Genomic DNA, 23,276 nt, shown 5'->3' with positions numbered 1-23,276 from the left:
CTTGATATGATTACAGAGTCTTTCATGGCTTTGTAAGCTTCACATTTCCACAGCCACACTTGCTGAGTATCAAAACGTTTGAAATTGATCATGCTATAGAAGCATTAGTTGACTTGCAGCACAAGTCCTAATAATCTGATTAAGGCCAAACAAGGTATTGAAAAATAATGTATTAGATGTTGCATTTACATGTGAAAAAAATGCTTGCATTTAGCTTATCTCATGAAAAAATGTGCATGTTTTCCCACCAGTGTCCAAACTTTCTAAGATCAGAAACATTAAAGCTGTTGTAGTGACTCATTGTGGCCCTAGTACCTTGCTAAGATACAGTTTGCTATTCTTTCTTTAGTTGTGAACCTGTCTCTATGCAATATTCATTCCTTCCAAGTACAAATGCACAGAGACTTCCCGTAGTGTTTACACCGGTATGCCAAGCTGGCGAGAAGTCACCACTACTGCTGGGAACACTGGGAACATCACAGCTAATAAATCTGTGTGTATAAAATGCAAAGCACGTCTCTCGTGCCTGCATGGAATGAATCACATTCCTTCAGGCATCGATGTTCACATACAAGTCTTTCTACTGCCTCCTCTGCTTTTGGGTGCTGGAATATCTTAATGCAGAGACATGAGTCACCAGAAATTTGGGAATTAAAAAAAAAGAACAAAAAAGAAAATAGAATAATAATAATAATTATGTGGTAACAATATTTGGAAAATATTTAAGGTGACTCAGTGTCTGGGCTTGTGACTTTTAGCTTTTGCACGTGGGAATCATTTAAAGAAGACAATGACTGTTAGAAACCCCGTGTTACTGCACATGTTGAGATTTCTCGTCCCCACTTTAACTGGTACTGTATATGTGAATATGCTTACAATATTTAATATAAGCAAAGATTATAAAGAAAGAAAACACAAGTACATCAAATAAAGTTTAGTGTCTTGTTTGTTTCCCCGAAGGTTACTGCTTTTGGATTTATCATGAGCTAAACGCTAAAGTTTATCGAACCTGTTTATAACGGCTGGTTGGATTTTGTAATGGTTTACAGAAGACAATGAAACTAAAGTTGTAAAGCAAAGAGCTAAAAGACGTTAAAACAACCAGAGTTGATCAGACCTGCAGATGTGTGACGGTCAGCATGATCTCAAACAGACACAAGAAACCGGGCAAGTACTGAGGTGTTTAATAAATAACAGCATGAACAACACAAAAACAACAATAACATCAACATTAAAAGCTTGAATTCATTTTGTATATATACACATACGGTATATAATTTTATATTTGACTGTATAAACCATAAATATGACATGCAGTCCTCATAATTTAAAACAACCAGGACTTCTTTGACTGAGGTAGGGTCGGGGGGCCGAGGGGCTGGACAGATGTTCGAGTGTGTGGATGTGTGTGTTTGCATTAAGTACGTGTGTTGTTTGGATGCTTTGGTCAGTGGGGGTGTTTGTCTGGATGTGTGGGAAAGGATTACAGTATTGGCAATAAAGCTGCAGTGGCTGTTAATGAGAAATGTTTGTGCTCTGTTCATAGTCTGGTGGTCGGGCGTCCGCCTCAGTCAGTGCCCCCGTCTTCCTCCCCAAGACTTCCGGCTGAGGACGCACACACAGGCGGCATTGATGCGGATGTAACGCCAGGCTGTCTGTTCATTGAAGGTGGTGAGGGCACTTACAAAAATATGTGAGTTGGTGCAGTAGGAGTTCCAGTGGCGACTGTCGATGCCGAGACAGCCCGAGTTGCCTGATTTGGAACCTTGTTTTCCACCCCAACCCCCCGGCTTCCCTCCATTTGCGTTTCCAGAACCCCTTTGAGTAGGGGATCGACAGGTGGTCTCATAGAAGTACTGTTTCTTCACCACATTGTTGATTGTAACATTGGGCAGCACTTCCACTTCATTTCCGTACATGTCTGTGGCTTTTGTCAGGTTGCTCACCCAGGTATTCATGCTGTCACATACCGAGTACTCTCCTCGGTGCATGGTGCGTGATCCTGCTCGGCGCCTTACCCTCACCCCTCTAACTCCATCAATTTCATAGCCCTCACCTTCTAGGGCATCATGTGATGGTGGAACCTCACTGAAGACGACACGAGGTGAGAAACGGTAACGTCTCTTGGAGAAGAGCTTGGGATCCACCACTGGGATGGAGGGGTCAGGGAGGGAATCCAACGTAGAGTGCCCAACAAGAGGGCTCCTATCCTTTGCATTTAAAGCTGCCCGATGAGGCCTCTTGGTCCTGTGGTGGCTGGTCCTATGATGCTGCTTTGAAGTGTGTTCTTCAGTAAGATGGTCCCTGGCTACTGTGTGCTGTTGTCTTGCTCTGTGATTGGCTGCCGTCTGCTGTCCTACTTTGTGGTTGGGTGCCCCGGCACTCCGGGCCAATCCACCTCCCATGTTCAGTACAGCCTGGACGCCGATCAGGAGGAGCAGGACCAGTGATGACGACCTCATGGGCACACGTCCTAAACCAAACACAAACACGCAATTGAGATAATGTCACATGAATGTCTAAAGTGAAAAGTTTCACACATTTTCTAATTGAAATGCACTGAAAAATGTATGAAAGGATTGATAAATAGTTTCTAAGTGAGCAATCCACTTGGAAAATGTAACACTTTACCTTTACTGTGCATTTGTGACATCTAAGATTCAGAATCATTGACGTTGTCATTAAGGGGGCATTAGTTCTGTTCTTAGTTTGACTCTTTTGCTCTGATTCACTGAGCACTTCTTTGGTCCTGCTCAAGTATGTCTTGCTTTTTACGTGTTACTCTTGGTGAGTGTTTAAGGGTACCTGTGGAATGTGTCCAGTTGAAGTGTGAGCCCCTGTGGACTCTAGAGCCAGACTCCAATGCAGGTCGGGCCCCTCATGCCTGCCATCTGGACTCCGTGAACTACAGCTCTGCAAAAGACACACAAAAAACACACTAAATACTTGTGCAAATGTTATTTTAGTCAGATATAATACGCGTTGACATTTTCATAAATACATCTGGAGCTATCGTTTTTCAGATCAAACCAAATCAAAGGAAAAGTCATCTTAAAGGCAAACCTCCGACTCAAAAGGAGTATGTGTTTAAGTGCCCTGCAAAGGGACAAGATGGGCATAAAAGCCATTCAGAGCAATCAGGAATGTAAACATGCTTAACAAGCGGTTTCGTTTATTTAGACAGCCCCGCAAACCTGCCACCCTTTTTTTACCGACATACACAATTTATCATTACCTAACCTTATCTCATGCCGTGTACACACACTCACCATGTTTAACTTTAAGAGCTTGCGTTTTCCGTACACTGGAATGTGAGGCATTTAACACCTCATCCAGTGTTACTCGTTACATAGTGAACCTATGCACTGAAAATAGTGCCATGCATCTGTATGTGTACATGCACATAATGCTGTTTTCATGGATCGTTTGCACAGCGTCGCGTTGTGTGTGAATACACCCACTTCCTTCCAGACAAACACCCAGCAGGTCACAGAGGTCAGTGGAAGCTGGTGTGACAGCATTACTGTTATTTTTTAAACTTGTGTCGGTGTTTCACTTTGCTTGCTTAGTGCTGGAACACAAGTTTATTAGTGTTATAAATATTTAACTTAACATGTTTTACTGCTTTGGTGTGGGAGGCGGAGCCTTTTGAAAGGAGATTAAAGAAACGAGGAAGTTAGAAAAAGCAATTAGTGATATATGATAATCTTCACAAAACAACAACAACAAAAAAGAAACCTGATTTTTTTCCGTGATATTTTACAGTTTTCTTGCAAAAACCAGTTTTGCTGTAATCCTTGCAGTGTCGCACTTATAACCAGCAGAGGTCAGTGTTGTGTCTGAACAGACCAGCGTCCACCTTTCAAACAGCTGAAAAATATCAAAATGTCACTGGCTCTGTTCCCATTAGGAATATCAGCTCAGCTAAAAGAGTTTAAATCACTCTTCAGGTATTTTCCCACAAGTCCTTGACTTTTAATGTTCTTTAAACATGTTTCTGCTGTTGGCTTTGTAAAAGGTAATGATGCAGTACTCGAGTACTGTATTCGGTGCAGTTTTGCTCTTTACTCAAATATTAACGCTACAGCTTTCCTGCGGTTAGACAAAGCTTTTCATATACTCTTGTTTTTGTGATTGTTAGCTTTTGAAAGTAGATCCACGCCCTTTACTTGTGTAAATCTTTTAATGCAGCGTTTAACAAGCATCCAATACTTTTACGCTGTGCTATTGTTACGACGTCTTCTGTTAATACTTATTCAAACACTGCCAAAAAGTCAGTTTGGCAGCTGATCAGTAAAACAATCAAGTAATCACGGATGATGGAAACAGCTATAGTTTTATAAAACATACCTACTGGTTTTGTATTGTATTTTAGCTTCAATAAACACAACCATACACACACTTAAACACCCACACCCTGCACACATGGAGCCGGACCAAACAGGCAGTGAGCTGATTGATCCAGGCTGATGTGCCGCTCACTATTTGCAAGGCCTATGGTGAAGGATCCTCATGTTAAAAATATGTGGCTTATGTTTAATGCTGGTGGAGCGTAAACACTGCAGAGCATGAGCACACAGGTCAGAGCAGAACACCTCTGACTTACAGAATTACTTCGGCACTGCATCAGAATCGGCCTGACTATCCTTCTGACCTTCTCGCACAAATACACAGAAAAACAAACACACAAGCTGGTGTTTCTCCTGAACGTTGAGCAGGATTTACATCTCCTCCCTAAACTGTTTGTTTTACGATTCTGTGTAAGCACTACTGCGTTTTACACTGGAGTTTAAAAACATCGCCCACATTGAGCCTGGAAAAAAGAATCCTAGATTTAGGATTTAGGTGCTAACACCCTACATCAAACACTAGAGAAGGAAGATCATTGCAGCAGTGATAAAAAGTAAAATGTTGTACCTTGAAGAGCAGCAAAGCTAGAAGGAGACAGTCCTGTGGCCAAGTAATGACAGAGGCATTCCAAAACCGTTAAACCACAAACCAGAGAAAGGACAGACCCTGTATGGTTCATATTTCCAGACACTACACATGCTGTATTAATACACTGGTGGGTAAACAAAACCGTAGTTCAATATTCTTTTATGATTCATCCATCAATATAAGGAGCTTCCCTTTTTTCACAATAAGCTGATTGGCCAGCTTTGTAAATCAAGACCATTTTCTCTTGAGTCATCCATCACTTTCACATGCTGGGGTTCCACGCACCACATGGCACTACCTGGTCAAACCAGACTGCCAAAGTTGATGAAAGCAAGTGGAAAAGATGACATTAGTCACACAGCTGCCGGGTTGTGACCTAGAAAACTAATCATTGGGCAACAGGAAGGGAAAAAGACTTTAGAGACCACATATGTAGCCAAAGACAGTGGAAACCAGCCACGCAGTTACTGGTACTGACTTTGTAACACTTCTTTTTTTTGCTAGTCCACAAGATGATCTAATGATCAGACTACAGTTTACAGCATTACACACTCGTGTGAAACAAGAAGGCACGAGAGCATCGCCTGCCATCACTCCGGGGTTAGTTTACAGTTAGCGAGGGTGTCTTCCTGTCTGTGTGATACATTAGTTATTAGTGACATGTCCTTGTTAAAAGATATGCAGGAGCAGCGTGTCAAACAAACACACGCCGCTCTCTCAGAGCGATGACAGCGGCCATAGATTATGAGGGGGTGAGAAAGAGAGACTGACAGCGGCAGAGATAGAGGGAGGAGGAGAGAAAAGAGGCCGAGCGCAAAACAGAGAAAGGTAAACAGCTTTTCTGTGTCTTTCATCAACCCAGTGGAGCACAGTTCCTCCTGCTGTCAACCACTGGAAATAATTATCAGGCAGGATGACCGCCAGGTCAACGTGCTCTCTCCTTTAACACACATCCAAATGTTGAAGATATATTTATTTCCTCTAAAAATGTTATCAGTGTTTAAAAAATTGGACTAGTTCGTGTTCAGTCTAAACGAGTTTTGCTTTTTGGAGAAAGTTTGAAATGAAAGTCTTTTTGTCACAACTCACTGTTGTAAGAGAGTTTGAACTTTTCTCCTCACAGCGACACACTCGCCGATAACATAACGCTTCGAAATAATCCTTACACTGCTTCCATTCACGATGTTTCAGCTACAGAAGGAAAATCACGTGTCACAGTTTCGATTAGCTGCCATGTGAAACCGATACAACAACCTGCCACGAGTTGTTGTCACGTAAAATGATGTCATGCAGCGTTAAAATAACAATTAAATTACACTCCCCAAAGGTTCTCGGAAGGCTGAGTCTTTTCTTGGAAACACGTTAAAACTCCTATTTTTTGGCACAGCAAACGTGCAGCAGTCACCAAAATTAAAAGAATGTTTGGACTCTCTTACGCATTAAAAGTGTAGATTTCTTCCATATTTCAGCCGAAGCATTGTTATGAGTTATTTCACCCTCGATCAGCTGACTTCTTCTTTCTGTTTTCTCTGTGGCATTTGTGCTTTTCCTGATTTCAGTTGCTGCCAATTTAAGATTATCATCATGCTAAAAGCTTTCTCTTAAAACTGCTGTCTCACACTTATCTTACCAGTGTAACCATATTATCTTATTTATTAATTGTTTATTACTTGTTCCCAGTTTGTCACACTTTTTTCTGTCACTCTCCTGGTTTGTCAGGTTGTATCTGGTGATTCTTGATACCAGATGTGACCTTTACCTTTTAAGTTGTCTTAACTAAGCATTAGTTTTACCAATTTGTAATTCAAATTGTCTGCATAAAGCCATTTAACCTTAGAGCCATCATTTTCTCAAGTGAATTTAATTGTTTAACTTAAAATATATATTTTAACCGCCACCACCAACAGAAACAAAAACCAAACTATATTAGAGGAGTTTAATGATAGTTCAGTTTTCCATTTACTATGATGCTGCCATTTTTTAAGCCTGTGTGGCGTACTGTTCTGCACCCTTGTTCCTCACCGCCCCCTGGTCTTTATGTTAAAAAGACATTTACATGGACAACAATAGCACCTGCTGTAAATCAGACATACTTCAACCACCAAACTTTGCTGCTTTAGCCACAGGACACGGGGGGAACGAGACAGGTAGTGTCACACATGCAGGCACACATAACCTGCTAAAGTACTTTACTCGTTGCAGGGATGACAAACGATGCGAGATATGGAGAACAAAATAACATTTGGTGTGCAAAATGTGGAGCTGGCAAATGCTACAGCGTGGAAAAACAAAGTATGAGGTCTCGACATGAACTTGAATTTACTCGATCGGTTTACTATGTCCAACAATAAAATATGTAAGGGTTTAACTATGCACAGGTAACAGCACATACAACTTTAAAATGTATTCCTCTGCAAATGAGTAGCTATCAAAAGACCGAGCGTTCATTTAAATGGTACTGGCAGCCATAGAGAGGCATGCTGGCAATCAGCTGAACATTTGGCTCAGTAGTTCAAAAAACATCTTAAATAAACCACAGCTTTGGGCTTTCTGCAAACATTTCAGTTACATTTGCCTGCAGTGTTAGAGGACTGTAAATGACAACGGCAGTAGGGGATGGTAATTGATAAGCAACCATCCAAAGGACAGCACCTAAATGATTCTTTATGAATATACTCTATTTTGCACAGCTGTTTTTGCCATCAGCTGTTGTAAAATAAAAGCTTCTGTATGTCTGCCGAGGGCATCTTGAGAATATCAGGGAAGAGGGGAGCCATGGTGTTGGAACTAAAGGGAACAAACTGGCAAAGAGCCAGCATCTTCATCCTGCTGTTTCGTGCTTTCTGGGTTTCTGTTTCTCTCCGTCTGTCTCTCATTTATCTGTCTCTCCATTTTTTTTATTTTTTTGCTCCTGGAATTTGACCCAGTGTTCATCTTTACTCTCACAGTTAAAAGCCAGAGGTAACTTCCTGAGTACATGGCTGTTTCTGTGCCTAACAGCAAGCAGATCTGAGCACTATAGTGCATCTTTGCAGGTGCAAAGCACAGGGTCAGACCATTATCTTCTCGTCTTTGGGGAAAATTACGCAACCATTTTCTGATAAAATCCATAGACTCTAACTGGAGAGGGTCTTTCTTCTTTCCAACTCTTGCTGAAGTCAGAGCATACATAAATGTTTTGTTATGGGATAAAATAATATATATACTGGTTCTGCTTCAGAAGCCTTAAAGTGATTGACTTTTTTATATTCACCAAACACAAGGACAACAGGATTTCTATTAGCATTTCCTGTGGAATGAATTTTTCTTGGAACTGGAATAACTGGGCTTTGTGTCCGCATATGGCTTCACTTTTACACTTTTATTAAACTACTCAAGAGAAGTAGATGTCAAAGTGTTGTGTCAAGAGGATACAAATACAAATACATACAAATAAAAGCTGACAGTGTATCCGGCAGAATATAGGCGCAATAACATACTTATGTTGACTTTAAGTCACAGCTTCCCACAATGCAACAAAGCCCCGGGGCATTTAAGGGCGACCAAAATACTGAACAACAGTTCCAAGAATCCCAGGGCTCTTCCTATACTGTTGGACCTGAAAGTCTTTGTTGCCGAAACTTCGTGCAGCAACACATTCAATTTCATCTCTTGACAACATTTGTTCCACAGTCATGTTTTATTTACGGGTAAACCTGAGACAAAGCAAAGACGTGGCTGCGGTGCGACGTCAACCGCTCCACTGTTGTCACATGATGTCTTACAGTAAGTCGAACACTGATTCATCATAATAGAAAGACTGAATCACTGTGGCGTTCGTGAAAGGAACCTAAAATATAAACAATACTTTCATTCCAGCAGTAATTTGGAAGCAAAAGCAGCAAATCGAAGCTTGTTTGTACAAACAGGGCTAAAATTTATTCCACTGTCAATGAAAATATCAGATTAATGTCAGCATGCAACAAAACTGTTTATTAATGAACAACGTGAGTGATTCACCTGTGATACAAAGCATGAACACCAGCAGCCCTCCTCCACTTATACCTTCTAGGCTGGCTTGACTCCACTCGGTTTCCATTAGGTGAAACTTTTTCAGTACCTGCTCCTAGTAAGCTGAGTTGATATGAAAATATGACATCACCAGACGTCATGAGATGCAGATGTTTTTGTGTTTAGTGGCTGATGGTAGTATTGGTAGCAGCCCGAAACGAGAAGTTTGCCAGGAGGTCTTTGAGCTGATGGCCGATCACGGGTACCAGCACACAATGCCAAAAACCCCTGAGAAACATGAAGTGATTGCTGGGACGAACTAAAAGGAGTGGAAGTGGTTTAATCAAATGGATGATGGCGTATATGGGCACCGACCAGCGATCAATGGGAGGGAGAGTGGCCTCGACTCTGTCACTTAAGTTCATTTAGCAATTAGTAATATGTGATCATCTAAGCAAACACTTAAGTCACAGTGGCGCCAGTGTAGAGTCAACTCTCTCTTAATGTACAATCGCCAAACTCTGCTGGACCTTCTTCTGAGAGCAAAATATGAAGCCGAAGTGTTCTCAGACCACAGCCGCTGAGGAGACAATTCTTGAACTCACAATAACAAGTACCAGACAGCTTTGAATTTGTTCAATAAGATTTAAAATCTTGGCTCACTCACTCTCTCAGCTGTCGGTGAGATGTATTAAGCAAGTTTTATAACTTTGTTTCTGACCAAACTGCTCAACTACTTTCTATAATCTTACTAAAAATGTTGGTTGTTCGATTCCAGCCGAGTTCAAGACATGACAGTTTTTTGGAAGTCACTCAAAACCTCAGTCAGAGCATCACAGTTTTGTTAGTGAAAGCCATTCTCTCCATTTTTCACCCCCTTTCTTTCTCTCCACATAATGGGCCCATCCCCAATCAACCCACCCTCTCCCTGCACTGGACCAGTGGACGTGGGAGGCTGATCCTCCAAGCCTTGAAGTCAGGATGAACACAATGATTAACATGTTTTCCAGAACCCTAGTTTTTATGACCTTGACATTCAACAATCTTCTCGTGACAAGTGTTTAATCTTTTGGCTCGGCTCTGGTAATAACTCCCCCTTCCTGGTGAGCATCTAAAAATCCCACAGCAGCACAGAGACATGAGGAGGGCCAGAGGCAAGAATGCCTGTCTGGCCACAGACAGCGATGAAGACAGAAGGATGGAGAGGAAGGAATCAGATACATCAAGGGATAGGGAGAGGCAGCAATATTGGAGGGCGGGATGCATATGGGCAATAAGATATCTAGAGAATTACACACATAAAGGAGCATGTGAGAAGCAAAGTAAGGAAGGACAAGTTTATAGTGGAACAGACACTGAGACAAAGAAGAGTTCAAGGACAGGGTCAGAGGGAGGAAATAAAGGCAATGGGGAGTTACAAAGCATTCAAAAGAAAGGAAAACGTGGAGTTTCATCACTTTGTGTCTTCTCTCAATAGCTTTAACAGAAAACCAGCAGTTTCAGGCTTGAGTTAGATCATATTGTAGCTTTATTGTTAGAGTAAAACTCAAACACCATTTATGCAGAGTTTCACTCATGCTGTTACTCGTCCAGTTGGGGAACGTGTATTATCTAATCAAAATGGCAAAGAGTGGTTTAGGATTAAAAAATTCTCTGACTTGATCCATCTTCCAATATGAATATTTGTAATATCAATACAAACACATGCACCGTTGGGAAGATGTATTTGTCCCTTTTCTGATTTTTGCTTTGTTACATATGTGTTCACTATATTTGAGTTAACTAGACTAAAATCCAGTGATCTAAAGAAACTCAAGAACAGCTGAGAAAAGGTTACAAAGTCATTTCGAAGGCTTTGGAACTCCAGTGAAACGCGGTGAGCGCCATTATCTATAAATGGAGAAAACGTGGAACAGTGGTGAACAGCACTCACAGTTAGTGTTAATGATTTATGGATAAGAAGAACAAAGAAAAAGGCACAACAATTTGGGTAAATATTTGGAGGTCCGTCTTGTCTGTGGACTGGCAAACTCAAAATTTGAACTTTTCGCACTATTTCGGTCTGGTGTGAAACTAACACAGCATTTCATAAAAAGAACATCATACCCACCGTCAGACATGGACCTGAATGACTTGCCATTAATGATGGAACTATGAACTCTTCCAGTAAATCTTGAAGGAGAATATCCATCAGTTTATGCTCTAAAGTTTAAGTGCACTTTGCTTATGCTGCAGGATAATGTTTCGAAACACACCAATAAATTCACGTCTGTATAGTTGAAAACCCTCTAATGTGATGGAATTAAAACAACTGTGCAAAGAAGTGGGCCAAAATTCCCCCACCGTGATGCAAAAGACTTATTGCCACTTATCACATATGCTTAAATGCTGTTCTTGCTGCCAAGGGTGGCACAACTAGTTATTAGCTTTATGGGGAAATTACTTTTTCACATAGGGCCATGTAGGTGTGGACAGCTTTTTTTCCTTCAATAAATGAAATCATCATTTATCTTTACTTTTAATGAATTGAAACATTTAAATGTGACAAATATGAAAAAGAGTAAGAAATCAAGAAGGGGAAAAAAACTTAGTCAGTATACTTCAAAGAAACTGAAGTATACTGACTTGTTATTATTCAAAGGCTGCATAGGGAGAGAGCAGGCTAAACTGGTTAGTTTTCAGGATTGCGGTGAAGTTTACAGTAATATATTATTGTGGCACTTACAATATAAAGCGCCTTGAGACAACTGTTGTTGTAATTTGGCGCTGCATGAATAAAATTGAACTGAACTGAATCGAATGTGCGGAGCAGCTGTGATGTTCATGGACAGTGTTATGTTACATCAAGGTTGCACAAATCAAATTAAATTTAAGGTGATGTTTTTGATTAGATTAACTCACTGAATTCTGCCTTTATACTAGATCTATGCTGTCAAAGCTGGAGAATCAGCGACGATGGCTCTTATAAGATCTGCTTATATCTTAATAATTCATTTGGCCGATCACAACATAAAACACCAGCACAGGTCAGCTGATCACAAAATGTACACAAAATGTATTTCTAAGTTTTTCATTTTCCCACGCTCTACCACTTCAACCAACGTCACCTGCCAAATCCCACTTTAACCCCTGGCTATACTTACTTGAAGAAGCAAAATCATCCATCTACAATAAATGCAACAGCAAGTAGAGTCATTTATTAGATTTCCTTTGGTTGCCTTTACTTGTGTCCTTCATAACATTATGTTCAAGGTGAGTATATTCATTAGAATTGGTATTTAAGTTTAAATAAATTGTGTATTCCCTTATATTAATATTATTTTTGTATGATACTATTATGGCATTAGATTCAGTGAGCTGGTAGCAATGTCCTCCAAAGCTTGATTACACTCCAGAGCCTGTACTTCAACACTTCTACTTGAGTAAAGAAGTTGAATCTTAGTGCTCAAACCTTTAGCAGAGTATTTTTAACAGCAGTATCTGAGGAGACAAATGTGTGTAATTTTGCCACCTCATGGTATTGTAAACAAATCAGCAGCTGAGCAACCCCCGAGTGAGTCATCCAGGTAGATTTCAGCGCAACGTAAAGTGAAACATGGGCGTAAATAGACAGATGTGCTTGCTAAGAGACTAAAACTTTCCATTACGCACCGTTTATGTTGCGGTCTGTCTGTCGCCATGAGCACGGGTGTGGTCACGCAAGACTGAGTATATGCTATGTCAAACATTAAGATATGCACGCAAGATTTTCTCTAAATATTCTTAATTGAATTTGGTAATGGTAGCATATACGACACAGGAAACACAACTAGTTCTCACGTTTGACAGACAGCTAAAAGGAAACTTTAATACATGGAAAGTAGTTCTGGTTGCATCCCTTCATGACGCTTCAAATTAATTCAAATTAATTTTAAAACATAGTCAACAAATACAGAGGAAACAGTCTGAAAGGCTGGCTGAATAGTTTTACCTTCCACTTCTTTCTCATAATACTTTTTAGATTTAACTGATTAATTGCTTTTGTTTTTGGGGTCTAGGGCGAAGTGTTAACCAATATTGCTCCATGACGCTAAAGAAGCAAAATATGCAAAAATTACCCTAATGGTTGTGTTATATTTTATAGATTTTAATAAAAAGGCAATATTGAAACAATTTAGGTGTCACGGTTTGCCGGGGCAAGCCGTGTGGAGTTGGAGAAAGGACCCAAAAGGCGGCAGCTCTGGTGCAGGTGAGTATTTATTTACAGGAGTGGGTACAAACAGCAATGGTGGGTGAACATGAAACCGGAAACCTAAACTGGGGAAACTAACAACACAAACCAGAAACGAAGATGCAGGGAGGTCCGAGGAAATACATACGGGGAGATGAGGGGAAACAACACAGACGAACCAGCAACTAAGACAGAAAACACAACTTAAATACACTCAGAGAACACAGGGAGATTACACACAGGTGGGAAACACAGCTGGGAGTGATTAACATGACGAGACTAGGGAGGCAAACTGAAAACACTCACATAAGACGCAGACCTTCACAATAAAACAGGAACTTACACATGAAAGGACACAAACTAAGAAACGCGGACTAGATACAGGAACACACGGGCAGAACAGAGTAAACACTAACCAGAGGAAGAACAGAACCAAAATCGAAGAGAAAACACAAAAGGACCCAGGATCATGACATTAGGTCCCAGTCACACAGGCCTAGAGACTGGTTGGCAAGTGCTTGGCAACCACCAGTTGCTAGGGAAATTCCCTGATCATTTGTGAATGGTTCCTGTCACTGTGAAATCAACTGCTAAGCCCCATATACACACACCTAAATTTATATTTTCTGACTCATTGGAGAGCGTTTGTGGGAGGTTGCTTGTAGTCTGCAGGTGAAATTGTTCCCAAAGTTGTATATGGAACAAAAACCTCCATGTGAAACTGTTAGCAAAGCAGTCAAAAGCACTCTCTTTGAGACTAATTTCACCCAGCAACCCCCAGCAACCACTAGGGATGGGTACCGGTATCGGTTCTGTCATAAACTGTAGTAACCAGACCGAAAAGCAGCGCACATTTCGGTGCTTTATTTTGGTGCTTTTTTTCCCTGAGCTGTGATACACTTTAGATTCTAGCCAATCATTTTACGTTTCCGAGCGTAGTAGGCGGGTCCAGGTACGTACGTTCTTTTAGAGCAGAGCTACAGATTAAAAATGCCCAAAGCGAAGCGGTCAAAGTCTGGCTGTACTTCACAGCAAAAGATGCAAACTCAGCAGCAACAAGTGCTTTAAGCTGATACTGTGATACTGTCAAAGGAGGTAACACCTCGAATCCGATGAAACACCTGGCGACACATAGCGTTTTTTTAAAAGCCGAGAAATGCGCCGTATTTGATAGCTTGCTGCGAGACCTCACACCGAGCACATCTACTGCGGGTGTGGTGCCTGTTATTGGACCCGGAGTTAGCAACATCCCCCAAAAACCCGAAGAGGAGAGTCCTGGCCCCTAGCCCTGCCAGTGTAGCAGAAATGATGAGGATGATGATGCAGCAGCAGCCGTTCTTCTCTGCGTGAGTAGCTTAATGTTGTTCGTGTGTAATTTACGTTGAGTAGGCTAACCACGTTATTACATTAATGCATGTAAGGTGAACTAGCAAACACAGACGTAGTTACATGCGGCTGTCTTCTTGTTTGATGGCAGATACTCCCTTCACCCTGGACAAAAAGGCTAAAATGACCAAAGAAAAAGTGGAAAACAGTTAAACATGAGAGGTTTTTGGACAAAATTGGTGTTTTTTCCATCGATTAAGCACTGCTTCCAGCCAAGAGTGATGCCATATATGCCCCATAGCTGCAGAAAAGGCTAACATTGTTATCTTTTTACAAAAAAACAGCTGAACATGAGAGGTTTTAGGACCAATTTTGTGTTCTCCATTCTTTAAGCACTGGTTTGAGCACCGTTTAAGCACCGGCACCGTTTCAAAAGTACCGGTTTGGCACCGGTATCGGATAAAACCTAAACGATACCCATCCCTAGCAACCACACGCCAAACAGTAAAGAAATACAGGTTATTCTCAAGAAGTTGCCAGAGGGTTGTTGACTGGTGACTCTTAATCAAAAACTTTGTGGTAACAATGGCAGAAAGTTCACAACCCAACTCAACTCAAAAGACAGCAATAATATAATAATAAGGAAAAAACTGGCCCCACTTTTTTGAAAGCAGCGCTCACTCTGGGTTTGGTAAATATGCATTAGGTTGGGGTTTGTTTTTTTTAAATTTGGGAGCTATGGTTTTATTCTTAACCGATAACTGCTATACGCCTGGTCCAGTGGAACAGACAGCCAGTGAACAGCAGCTTATAAAGGTTCACTCACTGCATGAAAAACACAGTGCTGTTAGTTTCTGATTCAATCTTTAATAATCTTATTAACATCTCAGTCTGTGATATATGTAACATTGTGGGGCAATTAGGGAAACTAGGTGATTTTTGGAAGCCTGTCTGCAAGGCATGAGAACTACCATCCATCTGTGCTCTAGTGTTTGTGCTAAAATGCTAAAATTGTTAAAAAGCACATTCCTGTCTGTTGTAATGGCAGGCACTCAGACTGGGCCGGTTTTAAAAGAAATCTGTGGCTATTTCTAATGTTTCTTATTCTTATCTAGTAAGGCTGCAGCATTAACTTTTAAACGTGTTTATGACGCACAATCATACATGAAACAGATACTTTCACATTAAGTCAGACTGAAAGACATTAGTGGATGTCTGAAGGAGGCATAAGTGCTGTATATTGTTAATGCATCCAAAAAAAGTCAAATTTGAGGCTGAACTTTGCCAGCTTTATGAAAACCAGGATACCCAGCTTCGTCTCTAGTTAACCAAACAACACTGATTACTGCAGTCCATGTTGTTGCACTCTTATAGACAGGCTTGTCAGAAGTGCACTGAATCTGCTCAAGATTGTACAAAGAATCTTGTTTTTGTCCCTCCCAGTGTTTGTTTGATTGTACCATGATACCTCTTACTAAAGATTTGAACGAACCAGTTTCTATTCTGTGTGGTCTCCACATCGTGCTGTCATCACTCTCTCTCTCTGCTTCTATGTCTCTCACTCTCCCTATCTCCCTTTTCATATCTCCCTCCTTTCCTGACCCTCCCACACTTTTCCCCTCTGGCTGATGTCTAACACCTGTCTGCATGGGACCTCCCAGGCCCATCCTCTGTCTGTTAGCAGCATGCCATGTTCACTGTGTGAGCAGAGCTCTGGTGAAAGAGTAAGTGGCTACTTTCCAGCACAGCTCTATGTGTGTGTATGTTTTTTTTGCATGTAAGTGACTTGGAACAGGAGTTTAGATAAATGAATATTTACTATGGAGCTTAATACAAGGCTTAAAAGAGAATCTAGCAGAGAGAAATTGCTGCCTGCAGCGTCATACTCCCCAAAAGTCCTGAGGACTCACCATTAATCCGTGAGTTTTAACTGCAACAAAACTCGATGACAGATAAAACGGATAGTTTGGAGGAGAGAAAATTGCTTGTAAAGTCCTTGATGTATTGGTATTTTGCAGGATCCTGTCTGGCTGAAACAACTATATGTAGAACAACACCTTGTTAACTCCTGCTGGCTGTGCAGGAGGCTAATCTGTTACGACTAGCCAGTGGCTCATCCTCATGCATTCTGTGCATTCTGAAATCGGCAGAATCAAAATGAGTGCATAATGAGAGGCTTCGCTTGTATCCTTGGGGCTAAGGCGTGTCTATGTGTTTGAAGGGTATCCAACACAAACATGTATACATACACATGTACACACATGCGCTTTGTGAATACTCATTGACAAACCCCATTCTCCCACTGCTGGGCTTGGTGTCCATTACTATTACACTCTGTATTGTGATAGCTTCTGATAGCCAGGTGAGAAAATTGTATCACTTTAAAATTTATAAGAAGAGATGTTTGTGTAGAGTAAAAAAAAGAACATTGTTACAAAAAAAGGTCTATTGTGAACTATCAGGCTATTTTCACGAGGCTTTTGTACTGAATCTAAATATTTGAGGAGACCAAGTATTTTGTTCTGTTGATGGCAACAAGAGCAAGTTTCATGTCCAGACAAGCTATAGTTAAACTACCAATTGGGTTAAAGGCAAAGGAAAGTGAGAGTGAGACAGTGTCATCACGTTAATCCAAATGTACACACACATCTAACGAGGAGTTGCAGTGAAACAATTCACAACATCAGACAAACACAAAGTCAACAGATTAAGACCACAACACTGTTATTATAGCTGTAAGAAAGGCCATTTTTCAGCTACTGTGTTTGTGCTGCGTGCACATGCATGAAACCAGAGTAAGCCATAGCTAAAAGTCACAGAGGCATTTATGTGGAATGAGCAGGCATGTCAGTACATTTAGATGTATTTTTTGTAGGCATATATAGTACTATGCACACAATAGAGATAGAAATAAGATCAGAGCACACAGACATAACCCTTTGATGCAGCACCTGTCAAAATCAGATCTTCAACACAGAATTGCAACTGGATTCAGTTTTCATCTGTGGAAAAGTCCGGAAGCGTGTTTGTGTGCAGCGCAAAGGGGCAGAAAACCAGGTCCATATAAAGAATCCTGCACATGTTTGACAAGAGCCCTGTTCAAATCCAGTAAGTTACAAATGTCAAACAATGTTAGCTGAGATTTCTGTTGAACACGTTTCCTTCCAAACATTGTGAGAAGATGTTTGTAAAAGAGATGTCAACAAGAATTACAGCAGAAAGCTGATGTTACATTTCCGATATTTTATATATATATTTTTTGTCTGTTCTGCTCAGAGCTCCTTCGGGATTCTGACCTGCAGTGGCCTCCAGATCCTGCTTTTCCTACACAAGCACAGAGGTATAACCTCCAACTCTGACCTTTTACCTTTCCCACTGATTTCAGACAGACCCTTCGACTAGTTTACTTTACGCCAGATGTTCTCACCCGACTTTGTGTATTGACCCAAAAGATAACCATTTACATTCTGACCCATGAACTATCGAGAAAGAGGGATGCTTCCTTCTGCTTTATCGAGCATAACCATCACTCATAGAGAAAGAAACGAGATTCCTTCACCTAATAAATTTTAGTTATTAGATTCATTTTTTAAAGTCAAAGTTTGACTTAAACAGTTTTAACAAAACCTACACCTTAAAACTACTAGTTTACTAAATTGTAAAATTATGGTAAAATAATCAAATAAGCCTTTATATCAAGAAATCTCATCTTCACATCACCAATGATATATTTTCACCACACTGTAGCACATAAGGATTTAGAATACGCACAATATTACTAATTTTACTACCTGTTGTGTAATGCTACAAAAAGTGTTACTCTAAAGGATGCATGAAGAATCATGAAGCATGGAAAAGGCTTGCAAAGCAATTCAGAGGCTGATCAGGTGTGCAGATAATGCTTGTGGGCAGGTGTAAATGCAGGTATTTGAAAATCTCTACCTGTCACTAATTGGGCAATTAACCACTGAGGATTATTAAGGATTGTGATTATTCTGCCTCCAGCTTTTGTGGTCTGATAAGACATTATCATCCAGTGTGAAGAAACCTTTAAATATTCTGTTGCCAACTGGCACCGCCCCGTTTTTTCTAGTTCTGCAAGTAGTACTTGAGTGTAATCTGGTGATACGGTATTTTTACTGAAGTAGCATGAAGCTGTGGGTTTTAAAACGTCACCTAAATTGCGTCACATGACTCCCATCCTATATTAGCCTGCAGATTACTGCATGAATAATCCTAATGCTTGGCACACAGTTTAGTCACATTAATAATCAAAGTGCAACTGATAATTTAAATAAAGATGTCCATCAAAAGAGATATAATAAAAATTTTCATTGTTCATTGAAAACCCAACTAAAATTATGTTTATTTTATGGTGTTTGCAAATCTAGAGTCACTTTAAGAGCTGTTTGTCGCTGGCCTCGGGTTAAAGAATCAAAGATAAACTGACAGTACAGGTGTGCTGTCACAGCCTCTCCCTTGCCCAGGTGTCCTATACAACCATTCAGTCTAGACAGCCCACATCATCTCCTCCTTTATGTGTTTCAGGGGTGGATCCTGTTCTTGTCAAAATCCGAGTGACTGCAGATTCAGATTATGTCACTTGTCCACATAGCAAGCAGAGCAACAAGCTGTCAGTGGTGTTTGAGTCTTAAACTGACAAAATGATAAAAATGCAGCATGTAGAACAAGAAGGGATAAATGTATTACGCTGGTCTGTAACTTTAAAAAGGTCAACACGGTTATTTTTTTTTCTGGGTAAATAGCTGTGACATAAAAACACTCTACAGTATGTTTCCTTATGGCCATTCTTTGCTGCACATGAATATGTTCCTCTTCACTGTTTAAGTAGTTTAATACTTGTTCATTTGTAAAGAGTTACTCTGTTACGCTCTCCCTCCCTCCCACACACACACACACACACACACACACACACACACACACACACACACACACACACACACACACACACACTAATGCACACATACACAACTGCACACACTGGTGCTAACATAGGGAAAGCTGTAACTCAGCTTCAAAGGGAAACCTGAGAGGGTCATGAATAATCACAGACATCTTTGTCTGCGGGGGAAAACAGCACTGTCCATCTGCCCTCCATACATATACGAACGGTAGTTCATATGGCTTAAGTTGTTTTTAGCATTGGCATTGGATGCATTGCTAGGTTTGAAAGATTTACAGGGTAAAACCATTTCTGTTTCAATTGCAAACACAGTTACACACAGGAAAACCTTTTGTTTTCTAATTATTAGAGAAAAAAAAGGTAAAAGCAAAAAGAGAGATATGTCATAAATTGGACTTTTACAAATTTAGCAAGTGTCCAGGTTGGTCTGCATAGATGGCAGACCGGCAGCTAGGTCAACAAGGCGTACTCTAGATATAATCAGTAATAACAGTTACTGTGATTTCCCTTTCAGAAAAAGAACCTGTTTTGCTTGAGAAAACTCATTTCAGACCTGAAGTTTGACTACGGCCTATCTTATTTTTATTTTTAACTTACAAAACATTCATTTTAACTAAGCCTTGGCTGACTCCTCCTGCGTTAACCATAAAGAAGAGCATGTCATGTAGGATATATAGTCAGGTTGCTGCAGCACTTTGCCAACAGAGGGCCAACAGAGAGGAGATGAAGGCAATCACATCCCCTCCAGTAACATCAGCCATTTACTTATAACTTCACTGTTTTTAAAGAAACTTTACTTCTTTACTCGTTCCAATCTGCAGTAACCTCAGCTGTTTTTATTTTATTATGTAACACAAAGGTGCATAAATACAGTACACTGCTGCTGAAGCAGATAATACAGGTACGTTGGTGGGTGACAAAACATAACACCTATCTATATGATACCTATATTGATATATCAATGTTGATATTTGGTGATTTTATGGACCACAACCAAACAGCATCCTCGGCACATTATATTAGAACCAATGAATGTGTTTTTCACAGAGAGCCACACGTATATGACAAAGGTAAAGCCTTTAGTGACACTGTTGATTTGCTTCATGTTTGTTTGTGTGTGTAATCTTTGGCTCACTGTGACATTCCTCTCCTGTCAAACCCCGAAAGGAATTCCCTCGTAGGAGTGGCAGGCGTGAGGTCTGTGTTTAGCACCCACGCTTGCTTGCATATACACACACACACGCACGCATACACAACACAATGTTAAAAATTTAGTTTAAAGAGTTGAAAAAATGATTAGTAGCACACCTTATAAACAACAAGCCCCACCCAGGTGTGAGGACACCCTCAACATGCTTCATATTGGACACTGGAGCTCATCAGAATCTGCAAGTCTTTTGAGAATTGTGTAACATGAGTGGAGAGAACGACAGATAGAAAAAAGAGAAAGAGACAGAGAGAGAGGGAGAAAAAGAAAAGGTAACCTGATGTCCCAGGAGTTTTCTGAACAGTAAACGGGTTCCCATTGAAGTTTGAAGAACCCCCTTTTTTTCTACTCCTCACCTCTATTCTCTCCTTCTTTCTACACCCTGTCCTCCTCCGTTTGATCTTTGCATCTGCAAATACCTGAAAAACCTCTGTACCTGGCTCACAACATTAAAATGACATAGAAATGCAATCATCAGCAACATTATCTCAGTAAACTTTTAATAGTGCCTCATGTATGTTGCAGTCAGCTGAAATCCCCCCTCTCTATAGAAAAGTGGCTGCTGCTGTTCTCAATCTCAATTTAGAGGCTCAACTTACATTTAACAACATGCTCTCAGAGTTTCTGTAATAGATTCTGCTTCTGTGCCATGTGTGGATACACGCCCCGCATATTTACAGTGTTTAATAAAAAGAAAAACAAAGCAAAAAAAAAAAAGCAAGGTAGGACTCACCACCCTTTAATGCTCCTTTTTCTTTCTCCCCACTGAGTAAAAACTTCCACAGAAAGTCTGCTATATTCCACCTCACTCTCTCCAGGCCTGGGGAAGAATTGCCCCAAACTCAAAATCCCGCTCCTACTTTTAAAGCTGTGAATCCAGGTCTTGGGCCATCCACTTCTGTCTGTCTCCCTCCCACACTCTTTGGGAAATGGACTGCTCTAAAAGTTTACAGTCCCAAAGCTTCTCCTCCCTGCTGTTTGGCTCACAGCAGGTCCTAGTGCCTACCCTATCCACGTGCGTCTGTGACAGAAAAAAGTGGCACTTTTAATAAATGTTCAATAGTGACATTCATTTTTTCTTTTCTCCGTTCATCCATGTGTGTATAAAACAGTGGAAAAAGCCTCCATTTGATTCAGACAGTTCATGTGACAGTTGAAGTCATATGTAAGGTCAGGAGGGCCATTGATTGCCGTTATTGTTCCCCTATATGAGTCATTTCTTGCTACTTCTAGCCGCACAGACTCTAAAATATATCATTAGTAGTGCAGCATAGTTATGGAGGCCAGCTAGGGTAAATAACTCATTAACTCTTTTAGGGATGTTGTAAAATCCCTGTCTTTAAAAGCTGACTGCGCAAATAGTCGCAGGCTTCTGCTGTCCAACCCTAGAAAATGTGCACAGTTCAGTGAAATTCATGGACTAATACTAATAAAACTTTGATGGTCTGTTGCAACAAGGAATTCATGTCTGTTACTTTTCAGTCGAAGAAAAGACGGGAAATACGGCAGCGTAAAACTAAACACCAAACGCACAGGTCCCATCAACCACGCCCTGCATTCATCAGGCCCCTCCAGGCTCCTGTATCACAACAGTCTCTTTGATATTTCTGTTCTTTCCTGGTTTATCCATATTTGTTTTCCCATTTTATGGTTTTCCCTTCTCAGCCTCTATCTGGTTGTACGTAATTTTTCTTTTTCACAGCTTCTCTCTGACCTGAACCATATCATTGTCAGAGCCCCTGGCACTGAGCAGAAAGACATCCTACCCATCTCCTGACAGACCTAGAGAGGAAAAATGAGGGAACTGAAGGATTGTGTGTCAGTGTTATTTCTTTTTCTTCCTCTTGGGAAAATGAAATTCCTTTAGTTTCAGAAGAAAAGCTGGTGCTATTTTAGTGTTAATGAGAAATCTATATTGGTTGCAAATGGGGCCTAGAAGAAAAAACACAGGTGAAAATTTGAGAAGGGTCTCTCTCTGCTCAAGAATTTTGACCCCCTACTGTTGAGTTCAGGCCCAAGTGGGCATTTCCCCAAAGGTGGCAAAGCTCTTTTTGAGCTTTTTGTAAGTTGTGTATGTGTGAAGGTTTTTGTAACTGTCAAAACTGCCTGAGCCGTGGTTATCGAGACTCTAAAGGGGGAGACTCCAGACAGCAAACTATTGAACTACGCCCCACTCTGGGGTTGGTTAGGTGTGAAAAATGCTAAGGAGGGGTGACTATGGCTGCTGTGGTGGAGCGGCGGTCAACAGTGCCTCCATATAAGAGTTTAAACCTTAGGTTTACATGATTTAAACTATTTAAAGTATACCTATTATGCTTTCATACAATTTAAAAGTCCAATAACAAGGCACGCAGCTGTTGTTTTTCTTCTTCATCATAGGTAAGCCTTATTGAGATTCTTTTTTTACTCTTGGACTCATATATCATAGAGAGGGGAAGCCCTTAAAATGGTCATCAGCTGTAACAGTGAGTACATCAGTGCTATCTCCTGTGTTATCCGACTTGGAAAATTTGCCCATTGTTAGATTTGTTTGTCTTTCCTAAAGAAGACAGCATGAGTTTATTTGTTCATACTTTCACCTGCTGATATGGATCCAGCATTTGTTTGTGCGTAGCAAATCCTTGAAGGGTTTTTCTTAACAGAACCCATGCAAAGCTCGGCTGATGGTAAAAGACCTTGCT

General features: G+C 40.7%; 1 protein-coding gene across 2 annotated transcripts; it reads right to left on the bottom strand.

Moving 5' to 3' along the window:
• Positions 1-1,167: 1,167 nt before the first annotated feature.
• Positions 1,168-21,715, bottom strand: ngfa (nerve growth factor a (beta polypeptide)). 2 transcript variants are annotated; one of them, XM_026153426.2, is made up of 3 exons: positions 21,329-21,715; positions 2,806-2,913; positions 1,168-2,473 (listed from the first exon to the last, which is right to left on the bottom strand). In XM_026153426.2, the coding sequence occupies exon 3, from the start codon at positions 2,460-2,462 to the stop codon at positions 1,572-1,574; it is 891 nt and encodes a 296-aa protein (XP_026009211.1). In that variant the 5' UTR covers positions 2,463-2,473; positions 2,806-2,913; positions 21,329-21,715; the 3' UTR covers positions 1,168-1,571. The 2 variants fall into 2 exon arrangements, with proteins under 2 accessions (XP_026009211.1, XP_080151261.1); XM_080295135.1 differs by lacking the exon at positions 21,329-21,715 and adding an exon at positions 4,918-5,605.
• Positions 21,716-23,276: the final 1,561 nt, after the last annotated feature.

Source organism: Astatotilapia calliptera, chromosome 20 (assembly GCF_964374335.1).
Source record: "Astatotilapia calliptera chromosome 20, fAstCal68.1, whole genome shotgun sequence".
Classification (NCBI taxonomy): domain Eukaryota; kingdom Metazoa; phylum Chordata; class Actinopteri; order Cichliformes; family Cichlidae; genus Astatotilapia; species Astatotilapia calliptera.
This window is presented reverse-complemented; position numbering and strand designations above follow the sequence as displayed.